At 45.0% G+C, this 16,912-nt stretch overlaps 2 protein-coding genes across 4 annotated transcripts in view; one reads left to right on the top strand and one right to left on the bottom strand.

Annotated features, from left to right (window-relative positions):
* Positions 1 to 9,191, bottom strand: part of CCDC13 (coiled-coil domain containing 13) — a 34,966-nt gene extending 25,775 nt beyond the window's left edge. For both annotated transcript variants that reach the window (XM_006181333.3, XM_014556415.2), the window contains exons 1-4: positions 8,928 to 9,191; positions 5,922 to 6,148; positions 4,799 to 4,947; positions 1,077 to 1,219 (exon numbers count right to left, since the gene is read on the bottom strand). In XM_006181333.3, the coding sequence (XP_006181395.1) occupies positions 1,077 to 1,219; positions 4,799 to 4,947; positions 5,922 to 6,142 (513 nt within the window). In that variant the 5' untranslated portion in view covers positions 6,143 to 6,148; positions 8,928 to 9,191. The remainder of the gene's footprint in view (positions 1 to 1,076; positions 1,220 to 4,798; positions 4,948 to 5,921; positions 6,149 to 8,927) is intronic.
* A 136-nt stretch (positions 9,192 to 9,327) lies between these two features.
* The window catches only part of ACKR2 (atypical chemokine receptor 2), a 54,946-nt gene continuing 47,361 nt past the window's right edge, over positions 9,328 to 16,912 (top strand). For both annotated transcript variants that reach the window (XM_014556419.2, XM_032459111.1), the window contains exon 1: positions 9,328 to 9,367. The gene's annotated coding sequence lies outside the window, so the exon portion shown is untranslated. The remainder of the gene's footprint in view (positions 9,368 to 16,912) is intronic.

Here is a 16,912-nt window from a genome sequence, read left to right as displayed (position 1 = left end):
TGACAAAGCTGGGCATGACCTGCCCTTTCACCTCTCTGACCTCATCTTGTACCACTCTCGGTAACACTGGTCCCCTTTCGGGCCTTTTGCATCTCCTGGGCCCTCGGCATGGAGGCCCCTCCTCTACCCCTCAGAGTCGGGCCCCTTCTCAGCCTCCAGGGACCGACTGTGCCCGCCCCCTCCTCTATGGAGCCCTCGATGCTGGTCTGACTCCAGGGGACCAGGCCTATCTTGCTCCCCACAGTCTCCCCAGGGCTGGGCACAGAGCCTGAGATGGTTCTCATAAAGATATGTTCTAGAATAAAGATGCTCTAATGCCAAATGTAATGACTGAGGAGGATTCTGGAGAGCAACAGAATTGGATTTAAAATCCGGCACCACCACATGCTGTGTGACTGGAGAAAGCCTCTAAACCTCTGCTGGCCTCAGCCCCTCAGCCACAGAAGGAGAGGCCGCGAAGATTCTCTCTAACACACAGAGTCCACCCTAGCTCCCAAGGGACCATGAACTGCTCGAGCTGGGGCCTGGCTGGACAGGAGGGGTTTGTGATTAGCCGTGGGAGGGCAGCAGGCAGCAGAAAGAAGAAGGCAGACAAAGATGAAACCAGCTGGTGGAATGCTCCTGGCTCTAGCTTCAAATCAGCAAGGATCCCTGTTGACTTATTTAACAAACTTTTATCTAGGCACTGTTCTAAGCATTTCACAATGTTCAGTCATGTAATCCTCAGAAACCCCTAGTGTGAGAACCATTATTACAGCCATGCATGGGACAGGTGGAGGAAACTGAGGCACAGAAACTTTGTAACTTGCTCAAAGTCACCGTGCAAGTCAGTGGTGGAGCTGAGATTCACACCCAGGTGGTCGGGCTCCAGGCCCGAGTCCTCCCCACTGTACCAGCTGCGTCTCCACCACCTGCGTGACCCCTTGCTTCCCAATACTTCCCCCTCTCAAGATGTGGCAGACACTGACCCCCCAGCCCTTGGGAAGGACCCAAAGCATCTAAGGGTGTTCCCTCTCTGGAGGAGTGGCTCAGCGTGCGGGGAGCCCCCTAGGGCAGGGGGGCCCGAGGACCCTCACCTCCTGCTCCAGCTCCTGGATGCGGTTGCTTAGCTGCCTTACTCTGGTCTTCGCACCCTCAGACTCTGCCATCAGCACACGGTTCTTTTTGGAGAGCTCAACGATTTTGGTGGCAATCACGTCCCCAGCCATACCGGCTGTTCCTAAGATGAAGGAAAATGGTGAGGTCAATGAAAAACACGGGCCCACGCATTGAAATCACGCCACATCATCAACAGCACTGGGTTTCAGAAGCTAAAGCTGCTTGGCATGGACACTCACGCAGGGGCAGAGGCTAGACACCCTGAAGCCGAACTCCAATGAGTGGAAATGCAGTCACCTGGTGAGTCAGTGTTTTCTAGGAAAATTAGAAAATCAGGAAGCAGAGTTGAAATTCTACGGGAGATGTTTATTGCTCCAATTCTTCACGTCCCGCTCAGTGATAGGTTATACATCCGCGCCCTGTGTCCTATAACTTTGCCATGCCCTCCAGTGAGTGAGGCGTACCCCCTCCACCCCTCTCTGCCTGCCTGACTCTGGGCTTAGCCAATGATTTGTTTATTGTTAGCAGATAAGGTACAGGGAGGGGCTTGAAAAGCACTTAGACACTTAAACTCACTCTTCCCACTTATGCTGTTTCTACAAGAAGAGCATATCCAGGCCAGCTGGCTGGTCCCAGGAAGAGAAGAGGGACACACAGAACAAAGCTGAGCCACCCTGGCCAAGCGGGGACTAGATCAGTTGACTCCCAGCTAAACCCAGATATTTGAGCCAAATCAATGCTTATTGCTGAAGGCTGCTGAGATTATGGGGTTGTTTCATACACAGAACTTTGTGGTAACAATTAATCAATACAAGTGCACACCTTCATTTAGGAAATACCTATTGAGTTTCTAACAAGTGTCGGACACTCTCGGTGCTAGGCATTCAATGGTGAATAAAAAAGGCTTACGGAGTTGACATTCTAGCAGGGGAGGAAGATAAGAAAACAAACAAAAATGTATTCTAATATCTGGGAGGAATAAGGGCTGTGAAATAAACTGAAGCTGGCCAAGGGGATGCGAGGGATGGGGGTGGCGCTCTCCTAGCCAGGGTGGTTGGGAAAGGCCTCTCTGAGGAGGTAATGCGGGAACAGAGACCTGAATGAATAAAGTGGCTGATCAAGCAGTGAAGAAGAGTGTTCTCAACTCAGAAGAGTGTTCTAAGCAGGGAAAATGGCAAGTGCAAAGGTCTGGAGGCAGGAAAGTGCTTGGAGTGTCTGAGGAAGCAGCTGGAAGGCAGTGGGCAAGGCGGGAGGCTGCAGAGGAGGCAGCGGAGGGATGTAAACGGGGGAGGTTGCCCGGTGTGGGGGCTGCACAGAAGGCAGGCGGTGGGAGTGGCGCAGCATTGCTGCTGACTGGCGGAGTAGCCTTGCGTTCCCTTGCCCTCTCTGGAGGGCAGTTTTTCCATCTGTGCAATGGTGGTTTGGGTCAGAAGGCCTGCAAGTTCCCAGAATGCTTCTGACACTGAAGCAGTGGGTAACTGGCAGAGACACCTTCTTAGGCCTGCTTTGTAATACCACTGGGTTGCCCCGCAGAACAAGACTGAGAGTGACAATGGGTGGAAGGTAAACAAAGGTACTTGACAGTTTTTAAGTCAGCTCAGGCCAGGCTTGCTGCTGACACCCAGGCAGTGATTTGCGCAATGCGGAGCAGCTGCCTTCAGCCACCTCGTGTCTGCTGAAGAGGGTGAGGACACATCAGGAAAAAGGGCTCAGAACCTGAGGAGAGAAACCCAATCTAGAGGTACAAATGGTCCCGTGGTGAGTTCTTTGGTTATGTTTTTTCCCCAACACTCAAAAGCAGAACAAATCATGGAACTAGACATCAGAAAGAGAGCTAAAAGAAGCCCTTTCTAGTCCAAAGGGCAGGAAATGGGGCTTAGAGCAAATGGGAAAAATCCTCTTTTTTTCTTATTCTCTCCCAAATCCTGTCTCCAGACAAGCCCTACTCTTGAAGATGTAATGCCGTGATCATGGGGGCAGTAGTGAATGGGCAGGCCCAGAAATGCCAAATTTCTGGGTAAATATAATAGACTCTTTTTGTCTCCTTAAGTCCTTTAAAATATGTATAATGGTTGAAAGCAAATATGACAGCATTGTCTGACAGGATTTTCAACATCTGTAGATATTATACATATAAAAGCTGTAACATAAGGAGGGAGGGTAAAGGGACCTGTACGGTGATAAAGTTTCTTCATTCCACTGAAGTGGTAAAATATTAACTCTAAGTAGACTGTGAAAAGTTAAGTATGATGTTCTAATCACTAGAGCAATTACTAAAAAAACTGTACCAAGGAATAGAAAAAGTAAATTAAAGCCAACACTAAGAATCCAGCCAAAGGAAAACCAGTCTCAGCTGTCAGCAGCCTGTCACTGTGGCCTGGTTTAAAACCATGAACTGGGCCAGGCAGACTTCTCTCTTCAAAACTTGAAGTTGGAAATCAGAAATGGGGACTTCTGAGTGAGGACTGGATTTAAGAGGTCTTGAGGGAGACCAGGGGCTGGCAATCAGATGAGGCCATGAGCAAGCAGGCAGAGACAGCAGGAGACAGAGGACATGGGGCAGGCTGGAGAAGAGGGCGTAGCCCCAGATCCTGTCTCCCGGGTCTCCTGGGATGGGGAGACATCTCCTGCTCTCCCCCTGAATCCCATCATCTACTCAACAGCCTTGCAAAAGCTGTCCCTTCACATCTGAACCCTGAGGCAGGTTGGGTGTTGCCTTCTCTTCAGTGTGGCTTTATTTTAGACAGAAAAGGCCAAAGAAGGGAGGGAGGCACAGCAGGCTACCAAGGGCCTTTAAGATACTAAATTCCTCTGGTATTTTAATTCAGCACGGGTCCTCTGGATGCCCACACCTAAAGGCATTTACTATCAAAGGTAGAGAGGGATGTGCAGATGCCAGGTGAGGCCTGCTGCCCTCTGTGATTGGTCACACTGACTTTGTGTTTTATTAGTCAGCCACCTGGGAATTGTTCAATGGCCATACGTGTGGCGGAGGCCAATTAGGGCCAAGGGCCCCACCAGATCTGCAGGGCCAAGGTCTAGCACATGACCACAGAGTCAATGGTCAATGTCCAGCCCATACCCACAGGGCTAAGGTCATCCCCAGACCCACAAAGCCAAGGTCCCTAACCGATCTGAGAGGTCAAGGTCTCCAGCAACAGAGCCAAGGTCTAATTCAGACCTGAAGAACCAAGGTCCACTCTGGATACTGCTGGGTCCCAGGAAACCCCCCTGGAACAGTGAATTGTCTCACCCACCCTTCTGAAGCAGCAACAGCAAGTGCTGTAAACACCTACTTCTACTGGGAGCTTTTCATGTCCATGATATGGCATTTGAGCCAGATCGTCAAGATAGAATGGACGCCCCTGGCCCACTGAACACGCAGCAAACATCAAGGAGCACTCTCCCCACGACTCCCAGCAGGGTCCCCCATGCTGGCCAGAATGCTGCCCACTGCCCCCAGTGTTCTCAGCCTCCACTTTCTGGCCGGCTGGCCTACCTGGCCGGCTCCATTCCTCCCCCTTTGCCCGCATTTCCAGGACTCATCTGGACAAGCTTGACCAAAGCTGACCCTTGGCACTTGCTCTCGAGCACCTGCCCTCTGGAACCTGCCGTCTGTCTTGCCCTGTAGGCTTCACGGCAGCTGGGCCAGCCGACCTGGACTTCAGGGCAGGGACTGTCACAGCAGTGGTGGAGCTACCTGTGAAGGCGAATCTGTCCTCTTCTATTTTCTTTTTGAGGTGTTTGATTTCAAAGTCCCTCTCCTTCAGCAGCTTATACAATCGCCCGTTCTCATCCACTGTTTCCCTGAGTTGATCCCGAAGCTGTTGGATCTCGTCCTCAAGCACCCTGCAATGCAAAGGCAGAATCACAGGGACCGATGGGCAGGGGTCAGCCTCCAGTGCCCAGGCTTGTGGTACCTGGCCTGGCACTCACTAGGCGGTGGTAAGAACTGGTCTGTATAAAATAGGAATGAGAAATTAAGGGAAACTTAATGAGCAGATTTTTAACACACTGTTCTCAAAACTGAATGATTAAGGACACACACACACAAATGAACGGAGAATGAAGTTTTGAATAACATGGCTTCCTGCAGAGTCAACAGAGGGATATATGAAACCCCCATTCAGAGAATTGATACTTCTTTCCAGTATCCATGGAACATACATAAAATGTATTATAATATAGACTTCAAAGGCAATCTTAGTGATTTTTTTTAGCTAAATGACTAGCAAAGAATTTTGTATCAGTCCAGACTCCTGCTTCTAATAACCAATATAAATCAATATGCATCTGTGCGACTGTGTCCAATTTAGAGAAGAATGAGAAGATTCTGGACTCCTTTCAACCTTTTCGCCAACAGTATGAAAGCAAGGAATCCATCCGGTACTTCTTGACAGGTATGTTTGTGAACTTATGTGTCAGGAAAGGGAAACTGGTGCAGGAGAACAATCCCAGATGAGACTTGGAGCAATGGTCACCTGTGAGTCATCAGAGCCAGCCAACCAGCTCCTCTAAAACTGAAGCACAGTGTTCATGAAAGAGACACTACATAAGAAAATTCAAGTGAATAAATGACATCTTGGTGAGTTTCAAAATTTCCATTTGACTTTAAATGGTTTTTTAATACATTTCACGTCATATTATGTCCACAGGTCCACAGACCTATCAGATGCAAGAGACTTCATTAACAATCTCTATGTCAAAAAAACCTCTGTGTCTCAACATCTAGTCAACCTGACTGTCGAACTGTCTGCAATCATTCTCCTACACCTTCCCTACCTCCCTGCAGTGCTCCTGGGAGAGTTCAAATTTGCATTTACCTCTGCTCAAAGCTGGTTTTCGAATTCTGCTCCCCAGCTTGGAGGACGCTGAGGCCATCGGAGATCTCTAGGGGCTCTTTTTGGTCATCGACTTTGCTTTGGAGGCTCAGTTCTTTTTCCCTCCGTTTCTCCATCTGCTTCTGTAACCGTCTGTGTTGCATCTCCTGCATGGCCCTGAACTGGAGCCGCAAGGTGTCCTGAGAGCCTTCATCCTCTGCCATCTTGTCCTTGGAGTAGGAAGAGAAGCCTGAATTTGTGGAGAAGCAAACTCCACAAAGTGCTCCTTTTCCAAGAGTGGTCAGCACACCGTCAGCCCTGTCTCCAGCCCCCAGCCCTGAAGCTTCCTGCTTAGCTTTGCACATGTCCATGTGGAATCTCAGAAGACCCACCCTCATTTCAGATCCCCTGACTGGCAAAGTTCAGCTGAGCTGAGCATCGCCCCCATACCCTCTCATGCCTGAATGTGCCACTGGACCTCGAATGACATCAGAATACTCCCTATCATTCAAATTCAACAGTTGACTCCTTCCTGTCCCTAAAAACAGTGGCTCTCAATTCTGGCTGTACATTAGAATCTCCTAGGAGCTCCTAAAATATAACAATGCTGGGGCACATCCCTGGACCAATTAAATCTGTTTATAGGAGTGGGGCTCAGACACCATTAGTATTTTTAATTGAGATATAATTTTAAATTGAATTATAATTAACATATAAAGTATATAAATCCTGAGTGTACAGCTTAATAAATCTTTACATAGGTATACCCTCCTGTGGTGACCACTCAGATCAATGTACAGGGCACTTTCAGTCCCCAAACAGGCTATCTTGTGCCCCCTCCAGTCAACCACCTACCATGGTAACCACTATTCTGACCTCTGCCATTGAAGGTGAGTTTTGTGTGTTTTTAATCAGCTCTACTGATGTATGATTTACACACAATAAAATACACCAATTTTATGTGTGCAAATGAGTTTCTTTTGCAGAGGGAGTAACTAGGTTTATTTGTTTATTTTAGAGGAGGTACCAGGGATTGAATCCAGGACCTTGTGCATGCTGAGCATGCACTCTACCACGTGAGCTATAACCTTCCCTCTGTGCAAATGACTTTTGACAAAGACATACATCCGTGTAAACCACCATCGCCATCATGACAGAACATTCCTATCACACTGAAAATTTTCTTTCTAGAGGACCTGTGGTTTGGCAGTGAGTTTTTAGATACTATACCAAAAACATGATCCATGAAAGAAAAAATTGATAAGTTGGACTTCGTTAAAACTAAACATTTCTGCTCTGCAAAAGACAGTTAAGATAATGAAAAGATAAGCCATAGACTAGAAGAAAATCTGCAAAACACATATCTGATAAAGGACTGTAAACAAAATATACAAAGAACTCTTAGAACTTAACAATATGAAAACAACCCAATTAAGAAGTGAGCAAAACATCTGAACACTCACCTCACTAAAGAAGATACACAGATGATGAATAAACATATGAAAAGACCTTCAACATCATATGTTATTAGGAATTGCAATTAAAACAACAATAAGACCTTATGGCACACCTATTAGAACGGCTAAAATCCAAAACACTGACAACACCAAATACTGACAAGGATGTGAAGCAGCAGGTACTCTCATTCATTGCTGGTGGGGATGCAAAATGGTACAGCCACTTTGGAGACAGTTTGGCAGTTTCTTTCAAAGCTAAACACAGTCTCACCAAATGATCCCACAATCATATTTATTCTAGTGAATTGAAAACTCATGTCTACACAAAAAACCTATGAGCAAAAGTTTCTAGCAGTTTTATTCATAATCACCAAAAATCAGAAGCAACCAAGATATCCTTCAATAGGTGAACAGATAAACAAATTGGTTTATCTATTCCCCATACAAGAGACTATTATTCAGTGATGAAAAGAAATGAACTATCAAGTCACAAAAAGACCTGAAAGAAACTTAAACGCATATTGCTAAGTGAAGAAGCCAGACTGAAAAATCTATATATGATAGGGTTCCAACTATGTGACATTCTGGAAAAGGCAAAAGTGTAGAGAATTAAATAGAGCAATGGTTGCCAGAGGTTGAGGAGAGGGAAGGAGGGAGGAAAAGTGGAGCACAGGCGGGTTTTAGGGCAGTGAAACTATTCAGTACGATACTTTAATAGTGGATATATGATATTATGCATTTGGCAAAACTCATAGAAATGTACCATACAAAAAGTGAACCCTAATGCAAGCTATGGACTTTTAAAGTTAATGATAACATATAGGATTATCAAGGATAACAAATGTACCATGTCAATGCAAGATGCTAATAATGGGGAAAGAGGAGAGGAGTATATGTGAACTCTCTGTATTTTCTGTTTAGTGTTTCTGTAAATCTAAAACTGCTCTAAAAAATAAAGCCTAAAAAAAAATTTTTTTTTTTAAGTTAAGGCTAAGGCTGCATAGCAGGAACTCACCGCTCAGGAAGGACTTATCATGGGATGAGGAGAATGGCACCCACTCACCACGCCACTTCCTGTGGCAAAGCAAAGATCCCAGAGGCAGCTGAATGCATAGGGGACAGGGACCAATAAGGAAGGGCTGAGGCGACTTCCAGACTTGGGCCGCCTTTGACCCCACTAACCTCTCTCTCCCCTCACCCTCTCATCTAGATCTCCTCCCACTCTGCGCCCTGTACACTGCACGACAGGCTCCCCGACTGCCTGACAGGCCAACATCAGTGCAGATACGGGTTTGGGTTGAGGATGGGGAGGAGATGATCGGCTCTCCGGGAAGGAATCCCGCTCTGAGGAGGACTCCCTTCTCCGAGTCCTCGGTTCTGAGGTGGCTGGACCCCGGGCGGGAGGTTGGGGGAAGTGCATCGCGTGTTCCCGCTCTCAGTGTGGTGCCAGAACCAGCGCTCCATAGCGCAGACCAGAAGAGGGCGCTGGTAAGGCGGACCAGAGTTGTTCTGACTATGCCACCTACTGTGTGACTTTGGGCAGGTGACTCACCGTCTGCGCCTAACCTCTGTATCGCGCGGAAAATGAATGTCTGCCGGGCGAGGGGAGGAGGCCGCGGGTAAGGATTTACAGAATGAACGTAGAAGAGCCCTCGCTCTGCGCCCTGCACGCAGTGAGCGGCCAGCAGCGCGCTCGGTGGGGGAGCGTGTGCGCTGCGGCTCCGGCCAGGCTCTCGGGCGGCTGCCGGCTCCCTCGATTCCCGCCCGGGCCCTTCCTCACTTTCCTCCGCACTTAAAGTGGTCACCCCTCTGCTCCTTTTTTGGGCTGCCGCAGTTCTGTCACCAATTCCGGACCGCTTCTTGCGCTGCCCCGGCAACCGTCACCAGGGAAACCGGCCAAGCCGCCGCGTGACGTCATCACGGGCCTACGGCGGCCGAGACACGCCGGCAGCTCGGAAGGGGACGGAGGCGCAGAGGGTCCTGGCTGAGGCGGTAAGGAATTAGGCGCGGTGGGCTGCATGGAAAAGGGCGTCTTGTGTCTGAGACTTTAAAGTTGACCCAGGGGTCCGCTTCTGTGGAACATATGTTTTAAAAGGTTTGTGGACCAAACGTTTTTTGCAGAAATGCACATCCCTCAGTCTTGCGGCGGGAGTTAAAGTGAATGATCCCACCGTGAAATTCAACGTAGCCACTCAGAATGTCTTTGAAAAATGTGAAAGAGTGGAGGGGAGATGTTATTTCCTGACAGTGAAAAAGGCAGGACACAAAACAGTAATTGCTAAATAAATGAAATGTTTTTTAAAACGAGGCACGGAAACAAGACGGGGAGGAAATAATAGAAATATTAACATAAAAATGGTTATATTCGGGTGCTGGAATTGCAATACTGTGTTTTTATTTGTACACTTTAGAGAATTTTAAATATAGTGAAGGTGGTTTATTTTCGTAGTGGAAAACACGTGTGTTTTTAAAAAAGGCACTTCCCAATTTAAGTCACTACTCTATATTCAGGGATATGTTGGGTGGGAGGTAACTTTGTAGGAAAGGAGAGCTAAGGAAACTTTCCAAATATTTGTCCAGGCCTTTATAATTTGAAAGTCTTCGGATATCTCTTGGTTGTTTTTCCTTCATTTTTTCCTCATAAGGCATTGACTCCATAGACATACATGAAGGTGCGGCACCAGAACACATTTTGCAAAATTCTAGTGCAGTATCAAAACCAGAATATTGACGTTGATACAGTCCACCTAACTTATTCCGATTTCCCCAATTTTACTTGTATTCATTTGTGTGTGTGTGTTTACTTCTTTACAATTTTATCACGTGCACGTTTGCATATCCATCACCATCTTCAGATACTGAGCGCTTAAATCACCACAAAGATCCTCATGTTGAGCTTTTATAACCACACCCACTTCCCCTCCCTCCGCACCTCCAAAGACCCTAACCCCTGGTAACCATCAGTCTGTTCTCCATTTCTAAAATGTTGTCATTTCAGAAATGTTATACAAATGGAATAATATAATATGTAACATTTGAGGACTGACTTTTTTTTTCTCAAAATAATTTTCTGGAGATTCATCCGAATTGTATGTATCAATTTGTTCCTTTCTATTGCTGAGTGGTTTTCTATGGTATGAATGTACTGCAGCTTGTTTAACCATTCGCAGGTTGAAGGACATCCGAGCTGTTTTCAATCTGGGGCTATTACAAATAAAGCTGATACGCACATTCATGTCTAGGTTTTTGTGGGAACCTACGTCTTCATTTTACTGGGCTAGATGCCCAAGAGCTCAGTTGTATGGTAATTGCATGTTTAGTTTTGTAAGAAAGCATCAACCTGTTTTGTAGAGTGACTGTACCATTTTGCATTCCCAGCAGCTATGTATGAGTGATCTGGTTTCTCCACATCTTTGCCAGTGTTTGATGTTGTCACTATTTTTTACTTTAGCCATTCTAGTAGGCATGCAGCGACATCACATTGTGGTTCTAACGTGTATAATGGATAATGATATTGAACTTTTTTTTTTTCAGGTGCTTTATTTGCCATCTGTATAACCTCTTTGGTGCAGTGTCTGTTCATATCTTTTGCCCAATTTCTAACTGTTGACTTTTGACAATTCTTTATATATTCTAGATGCTAGTCCTTTGTCAGATTGTGTTTTGCAAATATTTTTTTCCCAGTCTGTAGCTTGTCTTTTAATTCTTTTCACATAGGTTTTCATAGAACAAAAGGTTTAAATTTTGATTAGGTCCAGTTTATCAATTTCTTTCCTGCATCATGCTCTGGATGTCAAGTATAAGAACTCCTTGCCTAGCCCTCGATCCTAAAGATTTCCCCCTGTGATTTTCTAAAAGTATTAGAGCTTTATGTTCATGACTTATTTTGGCATGATTTTTGTGTAAGATGTGAGGTTCAGGTTGAGGGTTTTTTTTTTTTGCCTACGATGTCCAATTGCTTCAGTGCCGTTTATTGAAATGTATCCCTTCTTGACTGAATTGATTTTGAGCCTTTGTCAAATATCAGTTGTACAAACTCAACAACAAAAAAGCAACCCAGTTCAAAAATGGGCAAAGGACTGGAAGAGACATTCATCCAAAGAAGAAATACAAATGGTTAATTATCAGATGTAAAGATGCTCAACATTGCTAGTCATTAAGGAAATGCACATCAAAACCACAGTGGGATATCACTCTGTACCCATTAGGATGGCTATTATTTTTAAAAATGGAAGGTAACAAATGTTGGCCAGGATGTGGAAAAATTGGAAACCTTATGTGTTGCTGGTGGGAGTGTAAAATGGTACAGCCGCTATAGAAGTTTGGCAGCTCCTCAGAAAGTTAAGCATAATGTTACAGTATAATCCAGCAATTCACTTCTGAGTAAGTGCCCAAAATACGAAAGCAGGAGCTCTAACAGATAATTGTACACCGATGTCCATGGTAGCATTATTCACAATAGCCAAAAGGTGGAAACAATCTAAACGTCCATCAACAGATGAATGGAAAAACAAAATGTATTATCCATGCCATGGAATATTACTCAGCTATTGAAAGGAATGAAGTTCTGACCCATGCTACAACAATGGGTGAAACTTCAAAACATTATGCTAAGTGAAATAAGCCAGACACAAAAGGACAATTGTATGATTCTACCTACCTTAGGTGCCTAGAATGGAGACAGAAAGTAGAATAGAGGTTGTCAGGAGACAGGGGAAGAGGGAAATGGGGAGTTACTACCAAAGGGTACAAAGTCTGTTTGGAATGCTGAAAAGGTCCTGGAGGCAGGTGATGGTAATGGTCACATAGCATTCTAAGTATTTTTAGTACCATTGAATTGTACACTTAAAAGTGCTTAAAATGGTAAATTGTTATGTGTAGTTAACAATAAAACATTTTAAAAAATCAGTTGACCATGTTTCTAAGGGTCTGACTGCTCTTTTTTCTAATCCTTAAATTAAGTCCTTCCCACTGTTCAGCGTGGCTCCAACTTTAAATTGGGACCTTTATTCTTGCTTATTTATCTTCTTTAAGATAATAAGATCACCAGATAGATTTCCCCTCACTGTAATGATATGCTGTCTCCCACAAATAAGTCAACATAACATGACATAACATGAGGAGTTACTGATCCCGCTCTTCCTAGACAAACAAAATTGAATAGAATAAACTGTCAGAAGTAAGAATACCTGGATTTTAACTCTGTGACATTAGTCAAGTCACAAACCTCAACTTTCTTCTTAAAATAGCAATAATAATTGCTATTCCCATGATAATCACTTTGGTCATGTAAGTGCTTTGTAAACTGAAAGGCTCTTCAGCAGTTAGGTGTTATTACAGGCTTGCCTGTTTTGCCTCAAAATGGAAGTGAGCTTTGCTGCAGCTTAAAACCAAGGCTCCATTTGGCTCTCTCCATTTCAGAGCTCTCCTCTTAATGGACCTTAGCTTTGCAGGCCCAAAATCTAAGCTGGTCATTACACCAGGAGTGTCTCTTGGGGCTGGCCTCCGCCAGCCCTGGTATTAAGTGATTGACATATAAATGAGAACACTAAGCCACCAGTTTACTCTAGGGGATTGTGACCCATATCCAGAGCTCCTCCCTTCCCAGAATCAAAGACCCACGAACCTGGAAGAGTCATCAGAAAGATATTGTGAGCTTGGATTCAGAGCAAACAGAGGCAAACTGCACTGAGATATTTTTGACTCAGGGTTAAACCTTATTATTCTGTTTCACAATTGGAAGCACCCCAGAGATAAAAATTGTCCATTGTCTCCAGGTTCAAGTTCTTTCTTGCTAAAAGGTGCTGGATACACACTGCCAATTCTGCCTCTCCAACTTGCCACGGATTTGGGCTTTCTTTGTTGGCCGCCAGCCTCTCATAGACTCCCCTCCAGCACACTCTGTGTTTTAGCTTAACACCACTTGGGCTACAGTCAAGTCTTATTTTATCTGTGGAGCTGTTTTGTCTAAGATGCGTTTGTATATATGCTCATTCATCATATGTTGACTTTATTAGAAAACTCGATGTTCTGCCAAGATTCATTAGTCCTTAGTTCCAAGGGACCTGTCTGATGGATGAGATCTGCCCTGGCTCTCCTCCAAGCACAATGGATTGGTAATATATTTTGTTTTTCCCTCAAATTTCTTAGTTTCACGCTTGGCTCATACCATGGTCTTTCAGAACACTTGGATGAAAGCACCTTGTCTCAGTGGTAATTGGTTCCTCCCCTGTTGATTAGGTTCCCAATGCCTTGTGTACTTCCTAGTTTTTAATTTACTGCCTCCACAGTAAGACCATGTGGGAATCTCCACAGCTTCCTTCCTATAAAGGCCGAAACAAAGAGTGACTGAGGCTATTTATATATGAAAAAATCTGAGGATAAAGCAGCTATAGTATATTGTAAAAAAGTATTGGACTTAGGATCTAAGTGTGGATGTGTGTGCGGTGGAAGGTGGAAATGAAGGGAAGGGAAGAACAGGTATTTCCTGGACAGGCATTACTTCATGTATCTGCCTTCCCTCCCTTCATGCAGTCTTTCCACGAGACCTGGGGTCTCAAGTTCTGCGTTTGGGTCCCAGCTTTGGGACGTTTCAATTGTATGGCTTTGACTAAATTACAGCTTTCCTTGTTGAAAGAGTCAGGATAATATATCCTTCAGTTTTTGTGAGGAACTAACAAAAAAAGAGTGTTAAAGTATTCAATATGCAGCAAAGCACTGTATAAAAGCAAATTAGTACCATGGTGGATTATGTGTGGTGTGTGTTTTGAACACAAATTTGGCAAGATTTGAAAAAAAGGCAAAGTTCACTGTGGCCTAGAGAAGTTCAGAGCTTTACCAGAAGTAGGATTTGGGTTGGGTCTATAAGGAGTGCGCTGGGTTGACTGGGAGTGGGGAAGGGGTAGAGGGACAGTCAAGGAAGGAAGGGAGTCCGAGCAGAGGTCTCCGAGGTGGGTGGTGGTGAGCCCAGGGCTTTGGCGTCAGTGGCTCGGCTGGAGGGACGGGGCAGAACAGGACCTGAAGGGCCTAGGTTGAAAGTGGTGGCAACAGAGAGGAAAAAAACAAACCTGAGTGATGAAGGGCTCTGCTTATGAAAACTGGCAGGATCTGGTGACTGGTTTCCTAGTGATACATGAACAGCAGGAAGGAAAGACACTTGCAGGAGTTTGAGCCCAGGGAGTGACACCTCTGGACAGAGAGGGAAATCCCTGACAGAAGTGGGTGAGCTCAAAAGGAGCGCCAGTTGGGAAGACATCGGTAAGGATGCTTGCACACAAGCCGAGTTTAGGTAAGAGGGCTCTTAGCTGAAAGGTATGATGGCGTTTCCACCTCATGTTATAAGATTTTAGTCACTCTTTGACTAACTTCAGTTACACTGGGATGGGAAAAAGACCTAACATTAACGTACAGGATACTGTAGAGGGGGCCTGTCCTGGGTTCCTCTGAGAGGACCAGATGGATGCTGGCCTCTGCTCTGGAACTATTGATCACTACTGAATTTAGGAGAAATTTTTGTCCTGCTAGAAACAAATTATGTTGCTTCGTTTCAGTGACTAAGGGGGAAGAAGGCTAAAGCCAGGATGCATGAATAGTGCTGGCTCTTCCGTGAATTTACAGCAGGTAAATCACTCACTAAGAAAGTGGCAATCCAGTCACTGTTGGGTCAGTATGTAAGTAACAGTTGGTAGTTCCACAATTTGACACATGAGAACTTTAAGGTACCTTATGTTCATTCAGCTTTGTTCGGGCCTTTGTTACGAAGGGCCGTAGATTTACATGGGGACAGAGCCTAACTTTTAAGTTCCTGAAGCTCTGAGCAGCATTTCCTCATCTGTGAGGCAAGGGAGGGATCCTCCACTCCAAAATTCTGACTCCGGGATACATATGTTCCCCGAGGGAGTCAAATTCCAACTCTCACGACCAGATGTCGCTGTTGCTCGTTAACTAGAACTACGCCAGTAACTTATCTGGGGTCGGCAGATCCTGAATGTAAAAAAAACAAAGCTTACTTATTCTGATTGACCCTACAAACACTTATTGAACATCCATGAGCCAGGGACTAATGCCAGGTGCTTTGGATGAAAAAGATCTTCATGTCATCAAACAGACTAGTAGAGGAAAGAGGCATGAAGCCATCATACAACCAGGGCTCTGATAACACGCAACAGTTAGCCAAGCAATCCCTCAGTGAAAAATCATCTTAAGTTACTATGGGGATACCTTCCCTGACTCCAGCCCCAGGTGAGGTCTCCCAGCCTCCTGACACTATACCTAGCATTCATGCGTTTTGAAATCACAGATTCAACGCCAGCCTTCCCTGCTAGACTGTAAGTTGTGAGAGGAGGGCCCAAGCGCCTACTGTGCTGCTACATTCCCAAGCTTGACGGTAACAGTGGTAACTGCAACCATTCAGAGTTTGTTCGTGCATCAGGTACTACGCTAAGCCCTTTACCTTCACCATTACATTTCATCTTCCCAACAACCCTAGGCCACTGATACTGTCCCCATTTTACAGATGAGGAAACCACAGCTACTGGACTTGTAAGTGGCAGAACCATGAACCCAGGTCTGATCTGATAAAAAATAGTATCACATGCATCTGAGCCACTTTTAAGAACTAGCATAATCTGATGCCAGCCTACATATCCACCATAATTTACCACTCTCCTTTGGGCAAGCAGCCTTACTCATTTTCTCCCAATCACTGAATGCTCACTACAACCTCAACATTTCACTCTGTTCATCTATCCTCTGGCATCTGTCTAGATCAATTTCCCTCAAGTTAGTATTCATTTCACAAAATCAGTAATGTACTCATCCATCAGAAAAATTTTCTGAAACTTGTTCCCAAATTTGTTCTTAGAAGTTCTTCTTCTAAGAAGGCTTATCCTTCATGAAAAAAAATTGTTAGGACTGTCTACAAGCATCTCCTATAAGGTCTACTGGAGGGTGGGAGGAGTTCCTAGTAGTAGCTTACATTTTTAAAGCACTTTCCCTATAGACCCATAGACTGATCTATAAGCTAGATGGGACCATAGAAATTACCTAGTCCCATCTCTCATTTCTAACTAGGAAGAGATTGAGAAAACCCTGATCTGGTCCAGGTTATACAATCAATGGAGTGGTGAGTCTGTACTCACCACTGTACCCTTTTGTCGGTGTTACTTTACAATAACTGCTGCCAACCCAGCATTAATTTCGCAAACGCCAACGTTTGAGTCTTGAACACCCACTGGCATCTACCCCTTGACTGCCCAGGTTCCAGTCCCAAATCTACAACCTTCTCTAGCTGTGTGAAACCATTCATACCTCAGTGTCCTCCTCTGTAAAATGAAGATCATAGTACTCCTTAGGGTTGTTAGGAAACTTAAACACATGAAAAGTGCTCAGAGCAGTGTGTGGCACACAGTAAATGCTCAATAAACGTTAGCTATTACTCCTGTTTGGTAAATATTCTTTAACCATGGCTCCTATGAAAGGCACAAAATTTTCTCTTTTTTCTTGAAACTGCTTGTGCTACTTTGAAGAATGATGTTT

Source organism: Camelus ferus, chromosome 17 (genome assembly GCF_009834535.1).
Source record: "Camelus ferus isolate YT-003-E chromosome 17, BCGSAC_Cfer_1.0, whole genome shotgun sequence".
NCBI lineage: Eukaryota > Metazoa > Chordata > Mammalia > Artiodactyla > Camelidae > Camelus > Camelus ferus.
The sequence above is the reverse complement of the archived record's forward strand: the minus strand, read 5'-3'. Positions and strand labels throughout refer to the sequence as shown.